Source organism: Pseudorca crassidens, chromosome 5, assembly GCF_039906515.1.
Source record: "Pseudorca crassidens isolate mPseCra1 chromosome 5, mPseCra1.hap1, whole genome shotgun sequence".
Taxonomy (NCBI): Eukaryota; Metazoa; Chordata; class Mammalia; order Artiodactyla; family Delphinidae; genus Pseudorca; species Pseudorca crassidens.
The window spans coordinates 109,632,158-109,655,098 of record NC_090300.1 but is presented as its reverse complement, the minus strand read 5'-3'; the positions used below and the strand labels follow the sequence as shown (position 1 = coordinate 109,655,098).

Genomic DNA, 22,941 nt, shown 5'->3' with positions numbered 1-22,941 from the left:
GCTGTACAGTGCACATTCTTATAAATTAAATAAATATGTCCCTCAAGGTACAACTCTCTGAATTGAAAAGCTCAATATAGTAAACTTTTTTATTAATAATAAATCATATTCTAACCAATTACATAAAAAATGATCATCTTTTCTGATAGGACCCCAGATGATTTTCTAGGTTGTGAGATTTCAAAAATAAGTTATGTTATTAAATTAGACTCCATTCAAGTTTGTAGCCATTGTTAAGAGCACACTCCTTTGTTCATTTAACAAAGACTGCATGCCCCTTGTGAGCACAGGCTTTCCCAGACACTGGAGAAACAACAGCAAACAAGCCAGACATCTTCCTTGCACTTTTACAGCTTACAGAAATAGCAGTGTGGGGCTCAAGAATCAATAAAGCATGTTTTCTAAAGCTAAACATCAAAAAAGCTAATGTCTGGGAAGAATAAAAAGAACATAACAATATTTCTACAAATTTCTTTTGAAACTTCTTTGGGCTCTATGCCCTAAATGTTAACTTCAATGGTGTCACTTCTAAGATTTATTCCTAAATGCAATAATAAAATTCAAAGGCCCCTGTGGTTCTTAAGTGCAAAACTTTTAGTTCAAGACTTCCCTAGTGGCGCAGTGGTGAATCCGCCTGCCAACGCAGGGGACACGGGTTCGAGCCCTGGTCCGGGAAGATCCCACATGCCGCGGAGCAACTAAACCCGTGCGCCACAACTACTGAGCCGGCGCTCTACAGTCCGCGAGCCACAACTACTGAGCCCACGTGCCACAACTACTGAAGCCTGTGCACCTAGAGCCCGTGCTCTGCAACAAGTGAAACCACTGCAACGAGAAGCCCGTGCATCACAACAAGAATAGCCCCCACTCACCGTAACTGGAGAAAGCCCACACACAGCAACAAAGACCCAATGCAGCCAAAAATAAATAAATAATAAAATAAATTAAAAAAAAAATTTAGTTCAAACAAACTATTAGAGCTGATGGTAAGCAGGACATCAGTTAAGGAATTTTCTAATTGGATCTTCTCTGGTGATACTCTTTATGTGACATTACTGACTAAAACATTAAAAAGCAAATACACAGCCTTTGGAAAAGGAAACTTTAAACTAAAAGACCACTCCCCTGTGTGTGTGTGTGTGTGTGTGTGTATAAAGAGAGAGGGAGAGATATATTGAGAGAGAGAATCACTGTTTTATTCCTATTAGTCTCTGGCTTAAAAAGTACAACGTGGCTTCTGAGAATAATTCATCAATATAATTTAAATTGTATTTATTTTTAAAGTAGAAAAGAAAAGCTTCTGCAAAAGTTACTGATAGGATTTTTTTGAAGCTAACCAAAAAAGGAATTTGTATTTTGGCTGGAGAAGAGAAAGGAATGAAAAATAGAAAAACTGGCTATTACACAATAGGAAATCTTATCTGCATTCAAGATGCTCCTTAGAAATAGTAAATAAACTCTGATTCAGACTTGTTTTCACCCGTTTTTCTCTCTGCCTTCGGTTGCAAAACCAAACCCTCACTACTTCTTTCTCCAGGTTCAGTTCTTCAGCCATCCGCAAGATCTCTTGAGAGGAAGGTTTATTCTGTTCTCCAAAATGTCTCTCCAGAGCGTCTTTAGCAGCAATACTGGGAGGTGGGGAGTTGACAGGAGAGAAAGGGAGATAGGATATTTTTAGGGATGTTTTTGGCAGATCAAAATTGTTAGGTTGGATTTCCTAAATATTAACATAAAAAGGAAATTTAAAGACTCCGAAAACACCTTCAAAGCTCTTCAACAAAGATAAATGTGCAGTTTGTTGAACATTTGGATGCTTGCTAGTCTTACGTAGGCTACCTATACCAGAGTCACAGGAAGAAATAAGTAGGGGAACCCAGACATTGTGTTTATCCCACTTTGTGCCACAAGAGGGCACTGACTTACTGAGAAGGAAATAATTCTGTAGGCATTTCTAAATGTCCCCCAGAAATCATTTATTTACAATAAATGAAATGTTTTGTGTACAACTAACCCACTAAAACAAAAACTGTATTTTATCAATTCCTCTGTGAGCCTCATGGAAATTACAAAAAGATCAATGAACAATCTAGCTTGAAATGAAAGGAGTTACCTTGAACTTTAAGCAGCTAAAATACTGATGACTAGTTTTGTTATTTGTAATAACATAGATACCATACTGCCAGAGCAAGAATTATGTCTAAAAGGACAATAGAGGGCTTCCCTGGTGGTGCAGTGGTTGAGAGTCTGCCTGCCGATGCAGGGGACACGGGTTCGTGCCCCGGTCCGGGAAGATCCCACATGCCGCGGAGCGGCTGGGCCCGTGAGCCATGGCCGCTGAGCCTGCGCGTCCAGAGCCTGTGCTCCACAACGGGAGAGGCCACAGCAGTGAGAGGCCCGCGTACCGCAAAAAATAAAATAAAAAGGACAATAGAAACGGTCACTCTATTTAGAAGTGATTGTCCAGTTTCTGTTTTATCCAAAACTTGCAGAGTAAAACTGTTCTTGAATCAAACAATACATACTTTTCCATCAGATTTTAAATTTCCAGCTATATCTCACCAGTAATTTATTAAATGTTATGCTTTTTCACCTATCTTATTTTCTCAATTGACTCTATTCATTTTTATGTTATATTGAATCTATATTATGCTTAAATGCTCATTCCATTTGTAAAATATCTTTTTCTTCTCCAGTAACTCTTAATATCTCAAAAGTATACCTGATAGTTGTTCTCCGTTTCCTTTTTCTTTCATTTGCACCCACTTTCTCATTGTATAAAGCTGTGATGGGGAAAAGATGAATAATTACAAAAACAAAGTAAGTCTTTTTATTTTAACTATCAGATTTGGATTCAAAATTTTCTTTATAAAACAATGCAAAATAAAATTACCACACATTTTTGTTTTAAAGTTTTGCGGTCTACATCATTTTAGATTACAAGCCCTAGATTAAAATGTTAACACAGAAATAAATATTAACTTAGCAAAAACAATTGTCTTTTAAATCATATCCCTACTTTTGGTTGGAACACTTGCTCTGAATGCTCTCAAACCTTGCTCTTTATCCAGTCTTGACATTAATATAAGTAGATAATTTTATCACAATAAATTGCTCATCTAGCAATTGCTTGTGTGTGCAAATGCTCTGGCTACACTTATATTAGGTTATGAAAATGATTCATGTATAATTACTACCGTATATAGCCCAGAGGCAAAACAATCTGGATGTGTTAAAAAGAATCATTTTACCACTTCACACCTATGCCATATTGTCTAGAAGTTCTCCTTATACCGTTTATTCTCTCACAATTTACATTCCCAGTAAGCTTATTTCTACACTCGCTCTGGCCTTGCTTTTTTTAGTGTGATGAAACAAGATATTTATTTTTCACGTCAAAGAGAAAAAGCAAACCCAAACCAAACTTCAAGCCTCTCACTTTAGCATTAATCCAACCAAGGGAAGGCATTGTGTTCAGGTTAGAACATCACTGAGTCTCCAGAAACAACTTTAGTACCTCCTACTTGCTCGGCTTCCTCCAGCCATTTGGATAATATTGCTTTTAGTTTGCATGCATTTTTGAAGCTGAGCTGCAGGTTTTCAAATCGGCAGATAGTCGTTTGACTGAATTCAGAGCCATGCACAGCTGCCAGGGCTTCCCCAACATTTGTTTGGGTGTATCCTGTGAAAAAACAACAAAGGCCATTAACTTGTTTTTCAAGAAGCATTCATTTTGGTCCATTATTGTACAATTTTGTGTATCTTTGTCAATTACCACTTTTAACCATATATTTGTTGGCAACTTAGAATAACAGTAAGGTTCAGTGTAGAACTGTTCAGTATTTCAAAAAAAAATTCCTTCTAGTTAATAAATTACTTTTTTAGAAGTCAAAAGAATTCAGGTAGGAACATCTGCCACTCATAATATTTAGCCAGATTGGTTAGATGTGTCATAAACACTTTAGAAGACATTTAAAAATTCTCTCTTAATCATTTTTATTAAACATCTGATGATATATACTCAAAATCTCTAGTATATTAAATATAATGCATAAAATACATGGTGGTATATCATAAATATTTTTATCTCAACTTTAAGAGTGAAAGATTCAACATGTTGAAGATAATACTAAGAATTGTGTTTACTTTCCCTAAAACTAAGAATTGTGTTTACTTTCCCTAAAAACATGTTTATTATGAGACTTTGATCACACAATATTTTATGTATACCTCCAAGCATATTTATGATATCATTCAGTAATGCTTCTATCTCCAGGCAAAAAGTTCTCATAGATTGTCTCAAACATTTTTAGAATACAAGTTGATATAAGCCATCAATATAGAATTTGAAACATTCACAGCAATATAAATAGCAAATTGAAAATGAATGTTATAAAGATGCCTACTGCGTGTTTATGACAAATAGTTACTACATATTAATTCAGGGCCTAAGGCTATATACCTGTATGCACAAAATGATTACATATGATGCCCATCAATAAATATCATTAAAAATTACCAGTGGCTCATTTCACAAATGCAAAAGTTTGCACCATCATTTCAATCCATTAAAAAATACATTTCATGCATTAAAATCAAGGTTAATTATTATGGTTATTTACATTAAAAACACTTTTCAATAGAAAGTGAGCAAAGGCTGAGAACAGACAGTTCACAGAAAAGGAATTACACATGACTGTCAAACACATGAAAGAACATCTTTCACTCTTCACTCATAATAAGAGAAATTTAAAATGGAACTACCATGAGGCACCACTTTGACCTATCTGATTTGCAAAGATCCAAAAGATTTAAGCATCTTTTTCCTTCAACAACTATTTTTTTATTCTATGTGCCAGTCACTGTTCTAAGTGCTGAGGATATGCCCCTAAGGAGAAAACAAAAAAGAAAGAAATAAACAAAGTACAAAAAACTCCTGCTTTCATGGAGCTCATATTCTGCAGGGTGGCAAAAGAGACACCTATGGTGGTAGTAAAATTTGGTACAACTTCCACAGAGACCAATTTGACATCTATCGAGATTCCAAACACACATACTCTTTGATCAGGCAATTTTGCTTTTAACACTTCCCCTTCACATGTATTTATATAGGTGCAAAATGACATTTATGAAGTTAATTATTCTGGTATTGTTTTCAGTAGCATAAGATTAAAGGCCATACAAATTCCATCAGCAGGAGACTGGTAGTATATTCATAAAATGGAAATTGGCAGATGCATTACAGAAAGCTCTCTAAAAAACTAATATTGAAAGCTCTCCAAAACAAATAGTTAAATGAAAAAAAATCTGTATGAAGAAATATATGTATCTGCTTGTATGTATATGCATAAAATACCTCTGGAAGGCCACACAACACTGATAAACAGGAAAAACAAGCAGAAGGGATATATTTCACTTATACCTTTTTAGCCTTTGAATCATACAAAGGTATCTCTTCAAATAAAATATAGGTAAAAAAGGCACTTCAAAACTTATCTCTGAAAAAGAGTACCATTAATTTAGAAATCTATGTATTTTGGCTACTAAGAATTTACAGGGAAATGAAGGTTTTTGTAGGTGTGTCATCATTCGAGTAACTTACATCCACAGTAGATATGTAGAATGAGAACTGTCTTGGACTTTTGAGCAGAGTGTAAGAGACTGAACAGTAACCGAGTAAGAATTTGCAGAGCAGGTTGTGTGCCCCACTGCTCATAACAAGCACATACCTAGCTTAATTCTTCTCACTTTAAATTCATTGGCAAACTTTTCAAGTTCTCGGATTTCCGGAGAATCCATGTCTATTGGCTCTTCAGCCAACTTGCTTTTCCGCCTGAGCTCCTGCTTGAAATCAGCGGCTGTGAGGTCCTCTGCCAGGAGAGGCTGGTGCATGGGAGGAAAGCCATGACTCAAGGTGTGGTCGGGAAACTTATAAAGACAAGGGGCTAAGCTCCCTGTAACAGCAAGAAAAGGAAAGGACCGTTTGTAATTATCCCCCATTTCTATACATGCAAGAGTTTGGCCCATAAGATTATTGTGACAGCCAGTCTCAATTCTGAAAGGTTACCTGACATTCAGTCTTCTGAAATAGAAGAGTAACTTAGTATAAATGCGATGATTTATTTTCCACCTTCCTGGGAGCAGCAAAAACAAAGATACTGCAAAGCCAAAGGGAAGAAGCAGGGACTTGCAAATAATTAAAATAGAAATAAGCAAATTTCACAGAAGTGTGAGTTTTCCATCATTTTTTTCTCTTAAAAGACATCTATTCCTGGGAATCTGAGGTTCAACTTTAACCAGAATGTACATATTCATCTCTGTTTTCTTAATTCATTGAACAAATAATCTGTGATGTTTGTTATAATCAGGCACGTGGTTAAAGGCTATGCTGGGAAGTTTTCGTAGGATTGAAAAATTGATTTTACATTATTAAGAAACCCCACTGTTTTTTCAGTAAATGCTTAATTTAGTAAAGGCAGGTAAAAATAAAATTATGAGAACACAAAATGCATTAATATGTTTAAATAGATTCGACGTTAACAAGCGACAGACATTAACAAAAAGTAATTTTTAAAGTTCTATTAAAAAGTCAGCAACAAGAGTTCTTGAAAAGTATAAAATATAACGGAATCACTTCTTGACAATTATTTAGGAAGCAAAAATATGTGGCAAGGAAAGGTGCAGTTCTAGATATGATAGGTAATCACCCATAAATGATGAAGCATTGAATCCATTTAGTGAGTTAAATAAATCCCAAAAAACTAAAAGATTTAATTTTTAAATTGCTTCTAGATTTCATTCTTCATTTGGAAAGAAGAGTCTGCCTCAGTTGTGGAGCGTGGGTGAGAGGATGGTATAAGCCAAACTCCCACACATTTTATTTTCTTCATCAGTACTTTACATTTTTATTCATAGAGATTTAACTTTAATTTATATTAAATGACACCTGTATAACCAAGACATTTTGATGTAAATAAAATATGCAATAATTAATAATCTTTCTTATGAGTACAAATAAGTATTTAAACTAAAAATAAATGACTACAGAATACCTGCAGTAATCATTCTTAGAAACTTACTGAAAAAATACATCGAGTTTATGCTACCTATAATTTCTCTATAAATACATTCACAAGTCAGACATGAGTAATAGTGTATTTTGCCAGGATATATAAAGCTTACATTAATATATCAACACGTAATGAGCAAAGAATAGTGTAAGTCAGCAAATTGTTGGCTTATATTATTTACATGAGAATATGTAATTATATAGTGTACCCCAGTAGACTATATTACTTTTCTGAAGCAAAATACACATGCAATTGAGAAATTAAACAAAATAGCATAAAATAAATTTAGCCATTTCACAGATGTAAAAAATATACAAAAGAAACTATTCCTGTCTAGAGCAATTAATGTTACTTCTAAAAATCAAAATTATCCAGTTTTATTCTTTTTTTAATATCAATTTTTAATTTATTACATAACTCAATTTGTTAATGTTTATTACCTTTAGGGTTCATTTTTAGCTTTCTATTAGTTTTAGATTTCTGCTAGTTGAACTAAAAGAAAGGACTAATATATAAAAAAGAAAACTGATCACTTTTATTTTCACATTTACTTAATATTTATCTCAAGACTTTTCTTTTGCTTTGCTTTCAGAGTTGAATCTTACACATATGAAAAAATCTTCACTTCTTTCGTCATTCAGAAAGAGCAATGCCACTTAATACCCTTAATGATGAAATACTCTGAGAAACAGTAAAAACAGAGACAAATCAGGCTGCTGTTTTATTTTGCATATTTAATGTATTTTAAGGCACTTTGGATAACTCATGTAATCTGTGTCAAATTATTTTTATTTCACATAAGTAATTTGTTGCATATCGTTTACATGAGATGCAGAAAGGTCTGAATTTGTTAGCAATCTTGATCACTCTTTTCAATTTTTCTTGCTGATAATAGTTGCACTGCTACAAATCTCCATGCTGTGTTCATTTTACATTTGTCATCTTCTTATCCTTATATAAACAAATGAAGTAGAAAAGATATGTATTTTTTACCCACAATTTAAAATTTGAATGAAAACAAGTTAAATAACTCTCCTTGGGTGCTATGATGAATTCACTACACAGTTGAAACTAGAAGTGAATTCCAATGAACATTGCAGTAAACCACATCAAAATAATCAGTCCATTTTTCAGGTAGTCTGTACTCAGGGAAATCAAATGACTTTAAGGATTTCTGCATCTTAAACATATTTGGTTACAATAAACAAACGCTTTCACACAAAAGTATTATATTTATTTAATAAAATATTGGAAGTGTGCCATCTCTATTTCTGGAAAATTTTAAAGCTAGTTTATACATTATAAATACTCTGGAGAAATGCACATTTAACAAATAAATTTGAACATGAGTCCATAAGAAGTACACAGAAAATACCATGTTCAAAAGTCTGGCATCCAGAGGAAAAAGGAAACCACAATGTGTGACATGTTTTTATTTTCCGTTAATTGAAAGTATCCACAATTATCTACAAGGACACGGTTTTCCTGGAGCTAACCTTAAACAGAAATTCATGACAGTCACAAGCACAGCCAAACAACCTGTGGTTTCTATCATATGATCCTATATTTGGCAGAAAATGGGGAGTGATTGGTATGGTATACATGACAAGATATTTAAAATTTTTTTCTAAAGCCTGGATTATTGAAAAGTCAGATTGGGGAGGAGGAGAATAAGATACATTGAGTCGTGTGCCGCAGAAGTTTCATGAACAGATTCCAAAACATTGCTAAAGCAAAATTGTCTATAAGCCTAGAACAAGTGCACACCTAAATAGCTTGGAAGTGTTTGTACATTCCTTACAGCCCAAGATGTATTTTCACACTGCAGATTAATCCACCACAGCCTTTCTGAACTGCTCTGCATGTACATCTGGGTGGCGGAGGAGGGAGAGGAACAGAGGTGAGTCTTTTAAAGCAGGTGATGGGGAGGCCATGGTCTTGCCTTGCGGGGACCTGACTCAAGGTTCTGTGATACAGGGCAGGGGGCTCTTCTGCATCACGTGGCTCAGCCAGATGCTAACTGACAACATCTCTGAGGTTATGAAGCTTTAAAAGAACAAACAGGGGAAGCAGAGGGACACAGTAAAATGCACCCACGTTGCTGTAGACTGGAACAGCAAAGTGCATTTGAATATCTCCATTTCTGTTTTTTTTTTTTTTTTTTTTGTCCTCATGTATGACAACGTGAAACAAATCATAAATTTGAATTGTGATTTTTTTTCTCTTTTGTGCATTTGTACATCCTATTCATGTACAACAGGGTCCTTTTCCTGGTTTTATAAATTAGGTTGATTTGGAGCATAGCCATGCCTGTTTGTTTAAATATTGCCTGTGGCTGCTTTACAATCACCGAGTTGTGCAGTTGAGACAGAGGATACAAAATTTAGGGAACATACATAGAGTCAGTGCTACTGAAAGCCCTTTCATGATCCAGAGGCAAAAGATGGTCAGAATTACTCCTTCCCTTATTGTCAACACAACCAGAATAAGTTAGGGAAAAGTAAGACTAAATAAAAGAAAAAAATGAAACAGAAAAAAAAAAAAAGACAACTTAAGAATGAAGCGATGGGCTCCAACGTAGACTATTTCTCTATGTCACTGTCAAACAGATTTCTGTTACCCTTTGCCTTAGCCCAGGTGTAAAGGGCACTTGCAGCCATACTAGTCTTTTCTCTTATTATCCACTTCTCATAAGAAAAGAACATCCATCTTCTTGATTAATTCTCCAATATCAGCTATTTTGCTTTCCTGATAAAATTCATTTTTAAGCAAGGACTCTTACAGCACATCTTGGGTGGCCATTATGTCATAACCTTGCTGGATTTAGCAATCATTACCATGTAGCTGATTTGCCCAGTTTCCACAGGACGGTGGACAAAGTACGCAGCTCATTAAGCTTGTTTTCTAACTTGGACCCAGCTTTAGAAACTGGAGAAGAGACACAATGTAAGATACCCAGGAATCAGAGTTTTGAAGGGTTTTTGTTGTTATTTTGCTTTATTTTGTGTTTTTCCAGAAGAGATTTTTGAATACCATTTATAATTCCCTGTTTCCTATTATCTATACTGTAGGCTGTTGAATTATCTAAGTTCTCAGGAGAAAAGAGACAGAAGAAGAAATGTAACTGAGAATGTATCTGAAGAGAAGATCAAGGAGAAAGCCAGGTTGAGTTGGTACAAAGTTGCCACAGCTCAACTCTGATAGACCTGTGGTACCCACTGCAACTTGGATATGAAGAGACTGACACTTGGAGATGCTGACTTGAACAAGGTTTGTAATTAGTTCCTGGTGTGGCTAATTCATTTCATCCAATCAGTCATTCTCTTTGGTATGCCCACACCTGGTCTATGAAGCACAGTGAATTCATCTGATGATTAGAGTCCTCCCTACCAACCTTAACAAAATATTAGCTATAGCTTTTGTCTTCCGATGGGTTATTAATTTAATGAAATGCTCAAACTGAATGTAAGCATCAGAGTATAGTGACAAAATAACCGTATTCAAATAAAGCAATTTCACACCGTTTGAAATATGGTTCTTTCTGCAGCTTCGCTTTTATATGGAGTATGTGACAATGCATCTGTCTTTGTTGTTGATGATTAAACGCTTCTGTGGATTGTGTGGAAGCAGCTGATTTGATGAACGCCTTGAGACTTCTCAGAAAATTCAAATGACATTGCCAGGTTTCTCTTGTGTTTTTTATACCTTTTCTGAATTCCTGAATACTTCTGAATTCTTGTGTTTTACAACTCAATTTGTGTAGCTTCTCTGGGGATGACGGCAGAAAGGTTCAGATTCTCTGAGATCTAATCGGCCATGATGCAAAGGCTAATTACCAAATATATGTCAAAATAGTGACATTGTAACAAATTATAAAGCACAACATATTTTAATGATATCCCTCTCAAAAAATATTCAAATATAATCTCTATGCTTGCTATGGTGAATATTTCTTTCAGTGACAAAATATATTTAACTTTGTTTTAAGACTACAACAATACCTCCAAATCTTAGGGCAAGTTTTCTCGTGATTATCACCAACCCAGGCTTTGAATCATTTTAAAGGGCTTTTCCAGGGGCCTCTCCTTTTTAACTTTTAATGAGGAAGAGAGTTTGCTGAGCCTGCCAGGGAAACTTGTACCAGCACAATCTGAGCTGCCTGTGAACTCTCAGTGTGAACCTGGGCCTGTTGTCTCCAATCCTGGAAATTGGAAGGGTGTTAGATTTCTCAGGCCTGCTGTGAACTCCACAGACACTGGCCTAGATCTGGTGCGAGGGAGGTGGTAGCAAAGTCCGTCTAAAAGTATTTGGTCTGTGGCTGGTTTTATCTTTGTGCCAACCTCAATCCATTCCTGCCACTTGCTGGGTATAGAGGGAGCCTATAGTTGTACCGGCGTTCCTGGAACTTACTGTGAAGGAAGAGCAAGGCCTTTTTCCTCCAAGAAAGGGCAGCACGTGGCCATGAGCTTGTTATTTCCAGTCTCCATAAGCAAAATGTGGTGGAGGCCACAGAAAGAATTCTGCGTGCACCTCTAGTGGCTAAATGCATATTATTCTATTTTATAATGAAAATAGTTCATCATCAAGGGCTGTTCTCATTAACCATGAATACTGATTAACTACTACGTATATGAGTCATAAATGATCTGTTTTCAAAGAGGAAGAAAAAATATGGCTTTCTTTATTTCTTACTTATTAAAGAGAGACATTAGGATTTACAGGTAACCATTAAGAACATCAATTTTCATTTTATATAAAGGTGAGGATACTAGTTTATTCAGAATGCTGCCTAATAGAAGGTAAAAGAAGCTAATTTGTTCTGAAATATTTTATTTTAAAGTTTTAATGTTTTATTGAGTCTTAAACTGAGAAATTCTGAGAAATGAAAGGTTGGTGAACTAAATTCTTTGTTCAATTTTATTTCAAATGTATAAGCATAAATCCATATTTGATGTTTTATTACCTACTCTGGATAACAAAACACAAGAAAAGATTTCCCTAATATGTGATTTCTCTATCCAGAGTTTTTCAATATCACACAAGCGTGCACACACACACAAACACACACACTCACATTCTCCCATAGATCCTTGGTAGTTTATTGTTACCCACAGTATTTCTCTCCCTGCTGCAGAAATAAATATAAAAGATTAAGGGATACCCCCAAAAAACTTCTGTGCCCAGCAAAATTGTTTCTATGGCCATATCCTAAAATTAAGTCATGAATTTTGTAATGAGTGGATCTCTTAGGTCATATTTTCTTTTCCTTAAGAAATGTGCTATCAATATCTTCATGCAAGTGTCAATAAACAAGTAGTTTATCTTGATCTAGTGATGTTTTACTCATTCAAAGGGAAAAAAGATACGTAACTTCAACTATTTCAATCTCATCTAAGACTCAGAAGCATCTCAGACAGGGCTGCCAAAGACTCAACTATTGCTAAAGCAGCTGCAAATCACTCTTAGCCTTCAATGTCTTATTTATCTTTATGGACCAAATGGCCAGAAGAAATATTGTGGTGAGGAGAATGCTCTAGAAGTTGGTCTATCTGCTTTGGTAGCCACGTAAGATTACTGAGCACTTGAAATATGAAATACTAGTGCAACTGAGGAACTGAATTTTTAATTTGACCTTATTTTAGTTAATTTACATCTAAATTTAAATAGACACATAAGGCTAGCAGCTACCTTATTATTACTGTAGGCAAGCCCACTAATGGCATAAACAAGTGACAATGAGCAGTTTGGCAGTAGAGAATTAACATAAAAATCACACAAAGCAAACACAAGAGTTAAGAAGCATAGCAGCTCAGAGCTGGGTAGAATAGGGGCAATCAGGTATAACTATTATGGTCTCTGAAGACATCACAGATCAGAGAACATTTCAATAAGCGGTGGTTTTACCAGCATTTCCAAGGTTAAGAGATCTGAAATTCATAATATACTCTGGTCAAGATTCTCTCAGACCCAGGAAATCCATCCAAGTGTCCCCAAACTCAATCTTATATGTAAGGACAATTTTTCTTACCTGCCATCACTCCATAGGTCGATGACTGGTTTCCATAATGACAGGAAGGAACAGAATAATGAAGTCCTGTTGCTGTGTTTCCCAATGTTGTCACCAAGAAATATGTGCACAAACATTTAGGAGTTTGGATCAAAGACAAAATAGACGGGACTGGTAAGAAAATGTACGAGGATTCAAGACACATTCATTTCATTTCAAAAGTACACGTTTAAGCTATTCTTAAAGTTATATGCCAATAATTTATTCTCATTTGGGGGCGGTTCTCTGATGAGTAGGTTAAAACTAGAGGTTGAAATTTGTCTCAAATAATGAGATCATGAATCATCAAAGTGGACTAGAGCCTTCATTAATTATATCCTGTGCTCTGTGTTGGGGTGATTGACCAGTTTGAAACTTGGCTAATCGGAAGTAGCTGAATTCTCGCAGGTTCCACTCAATATAGACATTGCAAAGAACTGACGAGAGGATACTTTCTTAAAATTCTTGTATAACATAGTATAATACTGGTCTTTTTCTGGAACAATGAATACAGAAATCAACTCCTGATCAGTCTTTACTTCTGCTTATTCACCTAACAAATTTTTTCTATCAAAGAGGAAATGGCAGAGCCACTAGCCTTTTACTGGATATAATAATAAAAAACCCCACTAAGTTCAGAGGCTTATGAAAAGCCTGTGACAATGTACGATGTATTTAGGCTGGTGTTGAAACCTTGAGGTTGTAGGTTTTCTTCATGCACACAATTAATTCAACAAGTCTAATGATGAAGCTGGTCAAAAAATAAGTTCGTTGATTGTTGAGTAACTTGAGGTTTATAAAGGTTGAACCTAGCATATAAACTTAACCTCATTTATAAATAGTTATAGGTTTCATTGAATTAATGTATATGTTGAAAGTATAAATTTGAATTACTAAACTTTTATCAAGCTTTAAAGATGAATAACAATGGACTACTGACAATAAAATCACTAGCCAACGTTTTCTTATGTATTTTATTTTCGCTTTTTTTTCATGATATCCTGAATGTAGTGGTGGATTTTCATAAATAAAGTTTTATCTTCTTGAATAATATGAGATATTATAAAGAATAGATTTAGAATCCTTTGAAAATATATGGTCTACCGATTAAAGACAAAATTTCTTCAGAACGTAAAACATATTTTCTCTAACTATAACTCAATTTTTAATATTTTAAAATATCTGCATAAATTTTCATTTTACAACTGACACAGAGAGAGAACTGAAATCATTTTACTTTATAATGATTACTATGCATTCCAAAATTAAACAAATAAACATGAAACGCATTCAATATCTAAGTGCTCTTCTCATTATAATCACTATTTTTAATTCCTTACTTAGAAAATTAGATGTATATGATTACAATTTGATGGAAAAATTATAAAAATCAATGTTATTGTTATTTAAAACATGTTAGGTCACTTTTATTGATTATGAATGTTTTTACTTCCAAGGTTTAAATACCTTTTGTCTTTCTGATGTGGGGAAGTAGTGTAAAAGGGTAGGCTAACTTACTAAATACACTATTTATTTATTTTTAAATTATTTATTTATACATAATTATTTATAATTATGTATAAATTAGTTATAAATATTTATAACTTAGTTATAAATTATTTATTTATACATTATTTACTTATTTTTAAATAAATAAATAGGGTTTTGACCTAAACTTGCTTAATTTTAACCTCAATTCCAAATTTTACTTTTATTCTAGCCAAATATTATCCACACACAGTAGATTAAGCAAACAATGCATTTTCCTTCTCATCACCAACCTATATAAATGCCTATTATGTAAAATATACAATTAGCTATGTGATGGTTGTTTAAATTTATTTATACCACACCTCTTTGATAAAAATACTTTATTACATTTTCCAAAAAATATGTTTGAGGATATTTTCATTAGTACATTTTAAATTAAATTCTGAGAATGTTTAGTATATAAAAAATCACTACATTAATAATTTTCCCAGAGTCTAAATATATGATCTCTAGATACTTTAAAATTCAGCTGAAGATTAATGCTAAACTTACGTATAAGTTTGAAAGCTGCTTAATTATAACAAAAGATAAGGCTAAAATACTTTAAATCAGCATATAAATGTATCAACTCAAATTTTGATTTTTAAATGTATAAAATTTAGTTCATATTTAGATTGCTTTTAAAACAAGTGGAAAGTGCTGTTAAACAGAAGACATTTACTCAACTCAAGACTGTTTATAAATCAACTTCAAAACACTTTGTTACTGCATAAAAAATGGACACATTAAAAAAATATACTTATTTGCTTGGTTGTGTTTGAGACAATATATTTGAATTCTCAAGTTTAATTTTCATTTAAGAAAGTTATATAAGAAAATATTAAAACTTTGAAGTCTCTTCAGAACTCAATTTTGAGAAAATTCAACTCAGTCCATGGGCTCTAAATATTATATTGCCTCTAGATTTGATTTCTGAGTTTTTAATTATGCTAAAAATTAAAGTATTTAAAGTAATACTTTAAATTAAAGTATTTAAGTAATTAAAGTAATTAAGTATTTAAACACTTAATTATTTTATTCTTTGAAACCCATTGTTGTTGGTATTTGGAATCATTCAGTTGTGTTTACTGTGAGGTGTATGACTGTTTTTAGACATGGTAGTAAATGTAATCTAAAAACCAAATAAATCTCAGACTCACTGTTTACTTATATAGAAAACAGATCTCTTTTTATAATAAAACCAACAATAATAGAAATTACTACACTTACTAATATTTCTTGAAAATTTTCTTAGGCATTTTGACCTCTTCAATATCCTGAATATTTAACTTAACACCAATGAAAATAAAAGAACCAATGAGATTCTAAACTAACAAGATTCAAAGCGTCCACCCTGACATGTTAGGCCCAGCCACACGTAGACGGTTATTGGAGTCAGTACCTGTGGACATCACGTTGGTGGCGTGGTTGGAGACTGGTAGGCACTCGGCAGCGCTGTGATGCATTATCAGAGGCAGAGTTGCAGAAGACTCAGAATTCAGAGGTATAAAGGTATCAGCCGAAGTAAAAGGTTGGCAACTCATTCCCACAAAAGAGTAGAAAAATGAGGAGAAGTCTGCTCCTCAAGTCAGAGTTTTATTATATCACCATCTCAAAGGGCCGTTTCAAATCTCACTACCTGCATATATACATCAGGGAGGCTCTGAGCACCAGGAGGACGCGTGCTGGTATTTATACTGCAGGGAAATCCCTTTATACATGTTAATCGTCTTTTCCCAGGGGTATTGCTTCATCAATCTGGACAGTCTTCCTTCTTACCCAAACATAATCCATGCCCAAGTGGGGAAGCTGGTTCTTGGGTACAAACTGAAGGCCAAGGAGAAATATGAAACTTTATTTAACAACTTCAGTAATTCAGACCTTTTAGAAAGGAATCAAGAGCTTAAAAAAAAAAAAAGTGCCCTCAAAGAAATAACACTACAATGAATTGAAAAACACTAGGTGTGTTTTTGCTACTAACAAAATGATAAATTTATACATATGAGATATTTTTCTTTTTTTCATAACCTCATTAAATCTGAAAAATAACAAAACAAGAGAAGTACACGCTTCATAATTTTAAGAAGCAGAATTTTAAAGTTTAAATTGAAAGAAGCATAAAAGACTAAATGTGAGAATGAATATATTGCCAACTAGTGATTCACACTCAATATAATTCTGAAAAACAATTGAATTTTTACTATATCACAAATAGAAAATGATAAAATATTAAATAAAATTCTAGTAATTTGTAGAGAAGATGAACATTAGTGATAGTATCTTTCCCTTGGTTTCAATTTATTCAACAAGAACATACACTTAGTGAGCTCTTACTAGATGTCAACACTATTCTAGTCACTTTCTACAGTTATGTCAGCAAATGTCACATCTTTGTGAGCTCTGTACCATTCTCACTAACCTTGATTGTGCCAGAGCCTCTGATCTTTGCCATTCCACTCCAGAACCTGCACTGGGTGCAAACTTTCCACACAAAATATATTGACATTATAAGACTATGAAAAAAATAATATACTATAAACAATTGATTCAAAGATAATTATCAGTATAATGATTTCACAATGATCATGATTTCTACATATAAATGAATGAATGCAATACTGCCTTTATTATGTATACTAGGGATAATATAGGAACCAGAAGTAACCTGACAGGCAGAGATATTACTGACATAAGCAAGGACTTATGCTCCATTAGATATTTTTGAAATTTTATATTATGGAATATTTACCTTGGAATTGGTTGCTTTGTGCTAAATTTAATGTTGATATTGATGAGAATACACTTTCAAAAACTTGAAATTTGAACGCTTGTCATTAACCAGTAAATATTTTGTAGGAAAAAGATGTTATAAGGTTGCCCAAATCATGAGATATTGCCTGAAAATATTTATTGTAAGAATGACATATTTTCCATTCTGAATTCTCTTTGAAGCTCCATTTGTCTTCTCTAATGAGAGAAGAAGGTTACAGATAATCAAACGTATTTATTTTACTTTTGCAGAATTCTTGTAATTTTCAGACTTCACCTATACAAAAAAGTATTTTTTTGACGTTTTTATAAAGAGAATTTTTTTATAAAGAGATTTGCTAAGAAAATTAAAAGTTTATAGGGCATCAATAATTGTAAAAATAAACTAAATGATATTTAGAGAGAATAGTACTTGAAAATTGCCCCTAATAATTTTGCTATAGTTTGAGTCATTGGAATATGTCGGTAAAGTATATGAACCAAATGATAAAGAGGAGCACTGTAAAACTTGCCTGGAAGAGCAACAAAGAACTTCACCAGTATTTGCCATCTAAAATTCTAGAATTGCAATTTTAGACATAATTTCCTTAATAATGGTTTAAAAATTTTTAACTATTTATGCTATGAAGTGGAAACCAGACTGTTACAGTTAAAACTGTGTAAAGCCAGGAAGTAGATGTTCCCATTATAATCTTTACTTAGCACTGTAAATTATTAATTTATCAGATTTTTAAATGCGTTTTTGTACACAGTTTTGCTTTTGCATAGTATTGAACTATATAGCTCTATTACAATTTAGCCATTTATTGTTGGGTGTTTGTATTGCTTTTTGCTTTTCACTTTTATAAATAACAGTGCAATTAACTCTTTGTCCAAAATGGTTTTTTTACACGATGCATTTTTACAATTTATCTATATGATTTTTTGAATATCCCTCCTTATGATGGGTTCTTAGAAGTGGGATTATGAGTTTGTCTTATGATATTTTTAAAGTTCTTGAAAACATTCTTTAATTGCTTTTCGAAGGACTTTTTTTTTTTTTTTTTTTTTTTAGAGCAGTTTTAGGTTCACAGCAAAACGGAGCAGAAAGTACTAAGAGTTCCTATATGTACTCTGCTCCCACACATGCACGGTCCACCTCACATCTGCACCAGAGCGATACATTTGTTACAATTAATGAAACTGCAATGGTACATCATTATCATCCAAAGTCCACGGTTTACATTAGAGTTCACTCCTGTGTATTCAACTAGTTTGAACAAATATTTAATGACCTGTATCAACTATTGTAGCATCAAACAGGATAGTTTCACTGCTCTAAAAATCCTCCTTACTCTGCCTATTCATTCTCCCCTTCCTCCTAACCCCTGGCACCATTGATCTTTTGACTGTCTCCATAGTTTTGCCTTTTCCAGAATGCCATGTGGTTGGAATCATACAGTATATAGCTTTTTCACATTGGCTTCTTTCACTTGGTAATATGCATGTAAGTTTCCCCCAGATCTTTTTAGGGTTTGGTAGCTCCTTTCTTTTTAGCTCTGAATAATATTGCATTGTTTGGATGTACCACAGTTCATCCATTCACCTACTGAAGGACATTTTGTTACTTCTAAGTTTTGGCAATTTTGAATAAGGCTGGGGTATACACCTGTGTGCAAGATTTTGTGTTGACATAAATTTTCAGCTTCTTAGGATAAATACCAAAGAGCAAGATTGCTGGATTGTATAGTAAGAATATGTTTAGTTTTGTAAGAAACTGACAAACTGTCTTCCAAAGTGGCTGTACCATTTTGTATTCTCACCAGCAGTGAATGAGAGTTCATGTTGCTCTACATCCTCCTCAGCATTTAGTGTTGTCAGTATTTTGGATTGTGATCATTCTAGTAGGTATGCAGTAGTATTTTATTGTTTTCTTAATTTACTATTCCCTGATGGCATATGATGTTGAGCATCTTTTCATATTTATTTGCCATCTGTATATCTTCTTCAGTAAAGTGTTCAGATCGTTTGTCCATTTTTAAATTGGGTTGCTGTTTGTTCTTATTGTTGAATTTTAAGGGTTCTTTGTATATTTTGGATAACAATCCATTATCAGATATGTCTTTTGCAAATATTTTTTCCCAGTTTGTGGCTTGTCTTCCAAGTTTCTTTTTCAAACAATTTGTTCTATTATGATTTGGTTTCAAATACCAGGAACAAGTTGAGCAAAAAATAATTGTTTATTATTAGGTGATACAGAGGATTCTTGGAACTCACAGAGGTCAGGCCATAGGGAGGGACTGAATAGGAAATGAAAGCCATCTGCCACATCTCTCTGACTCTCCTATCTCCTTTACTCTGTGTCTCTCACTTTTTAACTCTCTACAACACAACCTACATTGAGTCCATCTATGGCCACTTCACAGATCTCCAGATCACACCTTAAGCTCTTAACCAAAGAGACTATTTTGCCATTTCTCAGTCTACATTTATGAGAGAAACATTCTGATTGGCCATGGCTTTTGTTGTGTTCCAGAAGCACAACGTGGTTCCCTGTGTCCACATTTGTGAATGGATTGGGTTGCATTGGAAGCGTTCAGGCATTTGTAGACAATGAAGGATGGATTGCTACCTGGGAAGACACCCTTAAAATGTGACTGATGCTGTTCTGCAATTTCATAATAGCCTCAGTAGAGTAAAACTTAAACATTTTTGTTGCTTTCTCAATGGTATTAATAAACTAAATTTTAAACACTTAACTCTATTAGTCACTTAAGACAATAGCATTTTATTAATTTAATTTGCATTTTTATTGTTAATATGTTATATTTTCATATTTATATTAGCTATATGTATTTGTTTCATTAATAAAAGATGTTATGTTTTACCTTTTTACTTAATATTTATTTTTATTATCAATTTGTACGTGTTTTTTAAATATATTAAAACATTAATTTAATTATCATTGTTTACATCATTTCATGATTAAATTTTTTAAAATTTCTTGTTTGTCTTTTAAATTTATATTGGATATTGACATATATAATGTTTTGTCCATGAACTAAATATGTTGATCTTTTCCTTTGTGCATTTCTTAGTGATTTTAAGTTTTAAAATTCTCTTTTGTCTAGAAGTTTTGTTTTCGTTTTTGTTGTTTTTTATTTTGGAGCCTTAAAAAATTCCTCTTAACATTTTAAGCTGATGTATGCATTATGTTTCTAGAGTTGATTTATTTAAAACTTTTTTCTACTGAGATATAATTGATATACAGCACTGTATAAGTTTAAGGTGTACAACATAATGATTTGACTTATATACATAATGAAGTGATTACCACAACAAGTTTACTTAACATCCATCATCCCATATAGATGCAATATTAAAAAAAAAATGTTTTTCCTTATGATGAGAACTCTTCGGACTTACACTCTTAACAACTTCATATATAACATACAGCAGAGTGAATTATCTTTATCATGTTGTACATTTCATCCCTAGTATTTACTTTTCTTATAACTGGAAGTTTGTACCTTTTGACTACCTTCAACCAATTTCTCTTTCCCCTAACCCCCACCTGTAGTAGCCACAAATTTGATCTCTTTTTCTATGAGTTTTATTTGTTTTTGAAGTATAACTGACCTACAACACTATGTTAATTTCTGGTATAGAACATAGTGATTTGATATTTCTATACATTTCAAAATGATCACATTGATAAGTCTAGTTGTCATCTGTCACCATACAAAGATACTACATAATTATTGACTATATTCCCTCTACTATATATTTCACAACTGTGACATTTATTTTGTAACTGAAACTTTGTACTTCTTAATCTCCCTCACCTATTTCTCTCCCTCCACTCACCTCCCCTCTGGCAACCACCTGTTTTTCCTCTGTATTATGACTCTGTTTCTGTTTAGTTATGTTTGTTCATTTGTTTTGTTTTTTAGATTTCACATCTCAATGAAATCACACAGTATTTGTCTCTCTCTGCCTGACTTATTTCACTTAGAATAATACACTCTTGATCCATCCATGTTGTCACAAATGGCACAATTTCATTCTTTTTTATGGCCGAGTAATATTCCACTGTATACATACACCGTATCTTATTCATTCATCTATTGATGGACACTTAAGTTGCTTCCATATCTTGCCTGTTGTAAATAATGCTGCAATAGAGTTCATTTATAATTTCTTAGATACTAATGAAAATTATAGCATAATTTGAAAACTATCAGATAAATAAGAAGAAAAATCCACTTCAAGTTAAGGTAATAATAGAAAATATAGCAGACGTCTTGGTGAGGCACATTTGTTAGTTTGGTTCATTCACTGTCGCTTCTGTTCAATTAAGTAAACAATTATTTTTTAAAAAATAAACTGAGTTTTGACAGAATAATCACATTTTGACAAAAATATATAAACCCAGAAAAACTGCTGTTACATTATTAGGAAATAATACTCAAATCTATTTGTCTCCAGATAATAGAAGTGAAATCTTTTTTTCTTTTTCACATCTTTTTTCTTAATTTTTCTACATTTTTGCATGAGTTGAGAAATAAAGTAATAGTTCAGCATGTAGATAGATTTTGGAGCCAAAATCTTTGGGCTTGAGCTCAAGTTTGACACCTTAATAGCTATGAAGTGACAGGAAAGTAACTTCACCTTACAGTGTCTCAGTTTACTTTTTCTATAAAATGGAGATAATACTAATAAGTTCTCTATAAATGTTAAGAATTATTAATATGTGAATTTTAAAATAAACATTTATGCTTATTAAGCCTATGTGCTTTATGGTAATTATTTTCTTTGATCCTCACATTAATCCAGCAACCTAGGCACTGTTTTACAGACTGGGAAACTGAGGAATAGAGAGGTTAAAGACTTACCAAAAGTCATACGGTAAGTAACGGAGATGGTATAGGAATCCAAGCCATCCATTTAAAGCCTAAACAAGCTACATAATATTGCCTTTTATTGTATAAGGAAAAGGTGTATTGATTTTGAGATTTATTAACTATAGTTCCCTGACTCTTTCTACGTATCTTTATATTTAGACTTTTTGCTTGTCACATGACTTCAGGGAGAAAACATGGAAAAAGAGCTAATTCTCTACAAGATGTAGTATTCTCACCTTCTCAGCATATGGGTCTCTGTATAAACCTATATTAGTTCCCAGGTGTATTACATGAATAATATAGATATTATTTCTTGTGGGGTAATGGACTGGCACTACTAAATAATTTAACCCTATTCAATATGTTCAATTAATGTTAATATTCTTTCTTTACCAATTTGTAATTCAAATCACTTTGAACTAATTAGAATTTATATATGTACATACATATGTTCTCTCTATATGTAAACAGAGAGAGAGAGAGAGGAGAAGGAATTAAGATGGGGGATTCCCATCAGGATATGAAAATGAATCTAAATTAATTTATTCAGTTAGTGTAAGTGACAATAAAATGTAGTATTCCCACAACTCAACATTTGAGAAGACGATAGATTTTACTCAAAGCACTTTTTAAAGAAAAGATTATA

At 33.2% G+C, this 22,941-nt stretch overlaps 1 protein-coding gene across 2 annotated transcripts; it reads right to left on the bottom strand.

Moving 5' to 3' along the window:
- Positions 1-1,417: 1,417 nt before the first annotated feature.
- Positions 1,418-16,187, bottom strand: POU1F1 (POU class 1 homeobox 1). Of its 2 annotated transcripts, none has more exons than XM_067737278.1 (6): positions 16,046-16,187; positions 13,096-13,245; positions 5,727-5,951; positions 3,515-3,679; positions 2,720-2,780; positions 1,418-1,628 (listed from the first exon to the last, which is right to left on the bottom strand). In XM_067737278.1, exons 1-6 carry the CDS (start codon positions 16,185-16,187, stop codon positions 1,418-1,420), a joined length of 954 nt encoding a protein of 317 aa, XP_067593379.1. The 2 variants fall into 2 exon arrangements, with proteins under 2 accessions (XP_067593379.1, XP_067593380.1); XM_067737279.1 differs by having other exon boundaries at positions 13,096-13,167.
- Positions 16,188-22,941: the final 6,754 nt, after the last annotated feature.

What these genes read in the sequence shown, in the direction of transcription:
- POU1F1 (XM_067737278.1), bottom strand. Translation starts at nt 16,187, where the DNA reads ATGAGTTGCCAACCTTTTACTTCGGCTGATACCTTTATACCTCTGAAT. An exon ending in CACCAACGTGATGTCCACAG is followed by an intron (nt 13,246 to 16,045) that starts GTACTGACTCCA and finishes TTTTCTTACCAG; the next exon opens with TCCCGTCTATTTTGTCTTTG. An exon ending in AGTGAGAAGAATTAAGCTAG is followed by an intron (nt 3,680 to 5,726) that starts GTATGTGCTTGT and finishes GTTTTTTCACAG; the next exon opens with GATACACCCAAACAAATGTT.